The sequence below is a fragment of the Odocoileus virginianus genome, chromosome 30 (assembly GCF_023699985.2).
Source record: "Odocoileus virginianus isolate 20LAN1187 ecotype Illinois chromosome 30, Ovbor_1.2, whole genome shotgun sequence".
Classification (NCBI taxonomy): Eukaryota; Metazoa; Chordata; class Mammalia; order Artiodactyla; family Cervidae; genus Odocoileus; species Odocoileus virginianus.
In genome coordinates this window covers 43,479,114-43,486,545 of record NC_069703.1, presented here as the reverse complement: position 1 = coordinate 43,486,545, position 7,432 = coordinate 43,479,114, and the positions used below count along the sequence as shown (strand labels likewise).

Sequence of the window (7,432 nt, the reverse complement as noted above, 5' to 3'; positions counted from 1 at the left end):
GTCTGGTGAGGAGCTGAGCAGGGGGCAGGGCAGACAGGCCACCCCATAGAACTCTGCCTCAGGGCACCAGGGAACTAACCAAGGCCCCTGGCCCAGGCTGTGTCCCTCAGCACTGGGAACCAAATCAGGTCAAGGCTGAGTCTCAGAAAACACTGAACACGTGAAGGAAGGAGAGATGGTTCTCCCACAGGACTTGGTGAGCAGAGGGCTGGGAGGAGCCTCAGTCAGGACCTTGAAAATGTTCCTCAGGCCTAAGACTTCTGCACGGTAATCCCCACCCCACCCTGAGGAGACAGACAGCTGGGGACCATCCTGTGAGGGAGGGACCTGAATTCTCAGGACCCCTGCTGGCTCAGCCACACCCACCACGTCCCCCTGGCAACAGGGCTCAAAGTCATAGGGCAGGTGAGGGGCAGGGTGTGGCCACCCGGGGCACTGGGAGGGACACTGGAGACTTTTATAGCAGGGAATTAAGCCCGGGCAGCCAGCGCTGCAGCTGGTACCTGGTGTCCCAGCCTTGCCCGAGACCCAGCCTCCCCAGGTCCCATCCTGACCCTCCGCCATCACACAGCCATGCAGGGGGCCTGCCTGCTGCTGCTGCTGCTGGGCCTGCGGCTACAGCTCTCCCTCGGCCTCATCCCAGGTAACCAGGCAGCTCCTGGCACCCCCCACTCACAGGGGGCCGCCCCAGGCTGACCTGACCTCCACTCTCCCCTTGGGCAGTTGAGGAGGAAGACCCCGCCTTCTGGAACCGCCAGGCAGCCCAGGCCCTTGATGTGGCTAAGAAGCTGCAGCCCATCCAGACAGCTGCCAAGAATGTCATCCTCTTCTTGGGGGATGGTGAGTGCGCTAGGCTGGTCCACCCCCTGTCCCCCCACCCTGGAACCCTGGGCTGCCAGCTGACCAGGCTGGCCCCGGGGACTCAGACCTGACATAGTGTGTACCTTCAGGGATGGGGGTGCCTACGGTGACAGCCACTCGGATCCTAAAGGGGCAGATGGATGGCAAGCCGGGACCTGAGACACCCCTGGCCATGGACCAGTTCCCATACGTGGCTCTGTCCAAGGTAAGGGCCAAGTGACCTCAGGGTGGTCTACACTGGAGGGGTGGGTGTGGGCCTAGGGAGCAGGGTAGGAAGGAAAGTCCCAGGAGGGTTGGGGGCTGAGATAGGGGCCGGGGGCTGTGAGGATGGGCCCAGGGCGTGGGTCAGGAGCTGGGTGTCTACCCCAGCAGAGCTGAAGGCATCTCTGCCCCCAGACATACAACGTGGACAGACAGGTGCCAGACAGCGCAGGCACTGCCACCGCCTACCTGTGTGGGGTCAAGGGCAACTACAGAACCATTGGTGTAAGTGCAGCCGCCCGGTACAACCAGTGCAACACGACACGTGGGAATGAGGTCACGTCTGTGATGAACCGGGCCAAGAAAGCAGGTGGGCTTGGGCGTCAGCTTCCTGGGCAGGGACAGGCTCAGAGACCTCAGTGGCCCACCGTGACCTCTGCCACCCTCAGGGAAGTCAGTGGGAGTGGTGACCACCACCAGGGTGCAGCACGCCTCCCCAGCCGGGGCCTATGCGCACGTTGTGAATCGAGACTGGTATTCAGACGCTGACCTGCCTGCCGATGCACAGACGTATGGCTGCCAGGACATCGCCACACAACTGGTCAACAACATGGATATTGATGTGCGACATGTTGGACACGGGGCAGGGCTGGGCACCAGTGGTGGGGCACACTCTCAACACAGTCCCAGGCAACCTCCAGCCCTGGGGTCTTTGGGGTCTCCATGGCTTCATGTGTGTGTATGTGTGGTGAGGTGGCACCATGTAGGAGGTGGGGACAGGCGATACCTACAGACCTGGTGGGGGAGGTAGGGGCTGTGTGAGAGGAGTAAAGGGCCAGCCAGGCCCCAATCCCACCTGCCCTAATCTCTGGTCCCAGGTGATCCTGGGTGGAGGCCGAAAGTACATGTTTCCTGAGGGGACCCCAGACCCTGAATACCCATATGATGTCAATCAGACTGGAGTCCGGAAGGACAAGCGGAATCTGGTGCAGGAGTGGCAGGCCAAGCACCAGGTGATGTGGGCTCATGGGTGCAGGGGGTACAGCGGGGCCGGGCCTGGGGTGTCGGGCTATGGGCTGAAGCCTGGTTCTGCCCCTCCCAGGGAGCCCAGTATGTGTGGAACCGCACGGCGCTCCTTCAGGCGGCCAATGACTCCAGTGTAACACACCTCATGGGTAACGACCCGACCCACAACCACTGTCCTCCCCGGGATGGGTGCCACGGGCCACCCCAATCACCAGCTTGAGAGTCACCACTGCTCTCCTTTCCCACAGGCCTCTTTGAGCCGGCAGACATGAAGTATAATGTTCAGCAAGACCCCACCAAGGACCCGACCCTGGAGGAGATGACAGAGGCGGCCCTGCGAGTGCTGAGCAGGAACCCTCGGGGCTTCTACCTCTTCGTGGAGGGTGAGTGGCAGCCCCTTGGGGAACAGAGGAGCGATGAGGGCCATCAAGGTGGGTTTGGTATCTTATATGTGACCTTCTTGCAGGAGGCCGCATTGACCACGGTCACCATGAAGGCAAAGCTTATATGGCGCTGACTGATACAGTCATGTTTGACAATGCCATCGCCAAGGCTAACGAGCTCACTAGCGAACTGGACACGCTGATCCTTGTCACTGCAGACCACTCCCATGTCTTCACTTTTGGTGGCTACACACTGCGTGGGACCTCCATTTTCGGTAAGCCCAGGGAGAGGGCAGGTCCTCGCCCCTAAGTTACGAGGCAAAAGTGCTCTGAGCCAGTTTCCTCATCTGTCAAGTGGGGTAATAACAGCAACTGCCCTGGATTGCTCTGGTGAGGATTAAGTCACTGAACAGACAAGACCTGCCTGGGTTCTGCACACAGGAGGCACCCCAAAGGCTGGGGTCAGTGTGATCACGGGGTCCCCTCTTCCCTGCAGGTCTGGCCCCCAGCAAGGCCTCAGACAACAAGTCCTACACCTCCATCCTCTATGGCAATGGCCCTGGCTACGTGCTTGGCGGGGGCTCAAGGCCCGATGTTAATGACAGCATAAGCGGTAAGTGTAGTGGGTGGGGCGCTGGGAGGTGGGGACCCTGGCCACAGGAACTCTGGGGAGGAGAAGGCTGCCTCCCTTGTCACATTAACTCCCCACCTTCTGGCCAGAGGACCCCTCGTACCGGCAGCAGGCAGCCGTGCCCCTGGTTAGCGAGACCCACGGGGGCGAGGACGTGGCGGTGTTTGCGCGAGGCCCGCAGGCGCACCTGGTGCACGGCGTGCAGGAGGAGACCTTCGTGGCGCACGTCATGGCCTTTGCGGGCTGCGTGGAGCCCTACACCGACTGCAATCTGCAGGCCCCCTCTGGCCTCTCCGACGCCGCGCACCTGGCGGCCAGCCCGCCTTTGCTGGCGCTGCTGGCCGGGGCGATGCTGCTGCTGCTGGTGCCCACCTTGTACTGACCCCCACCAACTCCAGGTCTTGGGGTTTCCCCCTCTCCTTCCCAAAATCTCCCAGCGCAGGCCCCACCTGAGCTACCACTTCAGAGTCCCCACCCCAGAGTGCTATGCTAGCGGCCACTCCAGGACCCGTGACTCAGCCCCACCACCAGAGCTTCACCTCCCAGCAACCAAGCAGCCTCAGCTCACAGCCTTTCGTGGCCCAGAGCATCCTGGAGACTGAGGCCCTGATTTTCCCGACCCAACCTCAGTGGCTTGAGATTTTGTGTTCTGCCACCCCGGATCCCTGTAAGGGGGCTCGGACCTTCCAGACTCCCCCCACTGCCCACAGCCCAACCTGAGGACCAAGCTGGTCCCAGGGGTCCCAGGCCCGGCTGGAACCCACATCTTGCCTTTCAGGAGACCCTGGGACTGTGGGGTTTCCGAGAGGCGTGGCTTCTTGGAGGCGTGGCTTTGGAGGCGGGGCTTCCGAGAAGGCGTGGCTCCCTGTCCTGGAACCCACCCTGTGGGCATCTGGGGGCCAAGGAGATGTTTGGGGCAAAGAGTTCCGGGGGACCCTGGACACAGAATCTTAAGCGGCCCCTCCTAGGAACCCAGTGGTACCATTACAGAGAGGGGACAGCGACACAGAGGAGAGGAGACTTGTCCCAGGTCCCTCAGCTGCTGTGAGGGTGGCCCCGGTGCCCCTTCCAGGCTGGGGGATCCCAGGAGCAGCGGGGGAGCTGGGGGTGGGGACACAGGCCCCACACTCCTGGGAGGGAGGAAGCAGCCCTGAAATAAACTGTTTCAAGTGTGATACAGGAGTGATGTGTGTGGGAAGAGAAGCCCTGGGAGAGGGCGCAGAGTGTGTGTCTGTGTGAGAGGGGTCAGGGTCACATCAGGAGGTCAGGGAGGGGCTGATGAAGGGCTGACACTGAGCAAAGACCAAAGGCGACACAGAAGGACAGCGGGGCAGGGCTGGGTGCAGGGCAGGGGGACCTAGTTGGGGACCCGGGCTGTTAAAGAGGGTCAAAGCTGAGGGAATGGGAGGATGGGGGAGGAGGTGGAATTTCATCCAGAGTGTGGGAGGAAGGCTGTGAGCAGGGACATAACAGGACCGGAAGACTAGAAAATATTCTTCTGGCTACTGAGGAGAGAAGACTCTATTCTGGTTCTTTTTCTGTTGTGGGGGTGGAGGTGGGAGCTGGGAAACCGGAGAGGAAGTCCAGACTCCTAACATTTCTGACCTCTGTCTGAAAACATTCAGGAGCACCCCCTCCCATATAAAATCACGGAGTACGTGAAAGTGAAAGTGTTAGTGAAAGTGAGAGTGGAGCCTGCCAGACTCCTCTCTCCAGTCAAGAAAACTGGAGTTGGTTGCCATTTCCTGCTCCAGGGGATCTTCCCTACCCAGGGTTTGAACCCGGGTCTCTTGCATTGCAGGCAAATTCTTTACTGTCTGAGTCATATAACCCACCCCACAGACACATTCCAAAGAGTTTTATAGGATTGAAGACAGCCATATTTTCCAATACATTTTACAAAACTACAAATTTCTTTGTACTTTTAAAAAGTTGCAGGGAAAGCATTTTTCTCTCACTGGAAATGTTAATATGACTGAATATGCTTTCTTATTTACTAAAATTTTGTTTTCACACTGTAAAACATCAATCTAAAGGCCAGGCTCTCAGGACAGTTTGCTTCAACTCTGGTTTTTAGTGACCGTCACAAACTGTGGAGCTGAATGGAAGGAGGGCCTTACTAAACCACTGGACTGGTTTTTACACTCCACCCACCAACTGCGCAAAGGCATTTTGTTACAATGCAGCTTGTGTGGTTCATCCTTCTCTGTTGTCAGTTAGCTGGTCCAACAAACCAAAGGGAAAGAGCTGCTTGTTTATGTTTCATAAATGGGTTCAACTCCTAAGGGAACTCTTCATTTTCAAACCACAGGTTTGAAAAACAGATTATTCTGGAATTCGTGGTGATGGTCACACAACTTTGAATATTCTAAGAAAAACTACAGAATAGTACACTTGAAAAAGGTGAATTTTATGGTACATAAATGAAACCTAACTTACGAAAACAGTTTCTGTTTCCAAGCTTTTAAAAAGTGTATAGGTCCAAGTGTTGGCACAAAATCACATCCACGGACACATTTTCAAGCATCAGTTCTAAAATCTTTACCATGAAGTATAGATGCAGAGAAAGTATGCTTATTTTTTTCAAGCTTTTTTTTAACTGCTTAAGACTGATAGTTGCTGATAAAATAAATTTTTACATACCAGGTATGGGGAACTCATTCTGGCTTACATGAGTTAACTTGATTTTTGGCCTATCAAACATACTTTGTACATCTAATTTAATTCTTAAGTAAAGGGCACATTGAGTAGGCATAAAGAATGTCCAGGTTAAAAAAAATTAAAAATTCCTCCCTTTCTGGGACATCAATCTTGGTCCAATCCCGGGACTCCCTTCCCAGCTGCCAAGGCCATACTGACTCTCTTTATGTGCTGATCTGATTTTTTTTTAAACCTTGAAGGAATGTATCCATGACTTGTTTTATTTCTTTGTTCTGAAACCATGCTGAAACCCATGTCTCTCTGGAGCAGTTTCTTCCAGTTTCCTCCAGACAGCAGGCTGTCTTCCAGGTTATAGTCCTTTCTTTGGCTCAAATAAAACTCCTTACAATTCCTATTAACATTATGGATTGTTTATAGATTATTTTTGTCAACATGCTTGTCACCTAGAGACATATCAGCACATTGACCTTTAAGAAGGAAAGGGAGTCAGGAAGAAAGAGGGCAGAAGGACTCATGCCAGCTCCCTTCAATACCTTGCCATAAAGATGTCTCATTCTGTGGAGTTAATCTGGAATATTCTCAAGGTCACACTCAATCCCATTACCAAGAATCTATCATGAAGCTTCTCCCTTACTTGGACAATCTTGGTTTTAGAAAATGAACACCATGGATGGCTCCTATTGTATTTTATGTGCTCTTGAGGCTTCTAGTTCTTTCTTGCAATAGTTTGACCAGAGATGGGCTTTGCAGGTTCTGCTGCCTCTACAGCTTTTATCATCCAGAATCGTTTTGTTTTTTTTTTTCTTTAAATCCTTCCCAACTCTTTTCTCCGCCATCCTGTGTGTGGTTGAATTTGCACCTCACCACATCTTCTCACAAGACTTTCAGTCTCAAGCTGGGTCAAGATACAAAAGCAGAGTTGTCCCATTCCTCACTGGATTCAAATGAAACCTGGCAATAAAATCAGGTACACCTCCGAGAGAAGACATTGGAGGAGAACCAAGCTGGGTCTACAAGAAGCCTCACACAGGAAATGCACACATTTATACTGTGTTAAGGCCTGACTCATTTGAGAAGACCCTGATGCTGGAAGAGATTGAGGGCAGGAGGAGAAGGGGACGACAGAGGATGAGATGGTTGGATGGCATCACCAACTCAATGGACATGGGTTTGGGTGAACTCCAGGGGTTGGTGATGGACGGGGAGGCCTGGCGTGTTGCAGTTCATGGGGTCGCAAAGAGTCGGACACGATTGAGCTACTGAACTGAACTGACCTGAAGGTCACCTACACATCAACCAACGAAATCACAATAGTGGGACCATCACTGCTGTCTGAACAGCTCATGGGAGAGATGGAATGCATGGCTCCTGATGTTTGCTCTTTTCCTCACTAGCTTTCTATGAGGCTCAGGAATAAATAAGTGAAAGTTTTGTTGGGAAAAAATTCTTCCCACTAGCAGTTCCATCAGTGGGTGCACTTGCACTGTTTTCCCCACATGACAGTGTTTTTTATTAAACAAAGTGTGAACTGTTGGAAATATATCTTCCCTGCCACATCTTTCCTTTAGTGGCTCACACACACACACAAAGTGGTTTGTGTATTTCATTATTGGAACAGAATCCAGCAAATACCTTAAGCTGAGATGTGTAGAAACATCTGTACTTTCAG

At 53.8% G+C, this 7,432-nt stretch overlaps 1 protein-coding gene across 1 annotated transcript; it reads left to right on the top strand.

Annotated features, from left to right (window-relative positions):
- Positions 1-365: 365 nt before the first annotated feature.
- On the top strand, positions 366-3,484 carry ALPI (alkaline phosphatase, intestinal). Its single transcript, XM_070458457.1, has 11 exons — positions 366-643; positions 724-840; positions 951-1,066; positions 1,258-1,432; positions 1,512-1,684; positions 1,941-2,075; positions 2,165-2,237; positions 2,337-2,471; positions 2,555-2,746; positions 2,968-3,084; positions 3,192-3,484. The coding sequence occupies exons 1-11, from the start codon at positions 574-576 to the stop codon at positions 3,482-3,484; spliced, it is 1,596 nt and encodes a 531-aa protein (XP_070314558.1). The 5' UTR covers positions 366-573.
- Positions 3,485-7,432: the final 3,948 nt, after the last annotated feature.

Excerpts from the sequence above, each read along its gene's own strand:
- ALPI (XM_070458457.1), top strand. The coding sequence starts at position 574 with ATGCAGGGGGCCTGCCTGCTGCTGCTGCTGCTGGGCCTGCGGCTACAG. Across the intron at positions 644-723 it reads CTCCCTCGGCCTCATCCCAG|TTGAGGAGGAAGACCCCGCC; the intron begins GTAACCAGGCAG and ends CCCCTTGGGCAG. Across the intron at positions 1,685-1,940 it reads TCAACAACATGGATATTGAT|GTGATCCTGGGTGGAGGCCG; the intron begins GTGCGACATGTT and ends CTCTGGTCCCAG.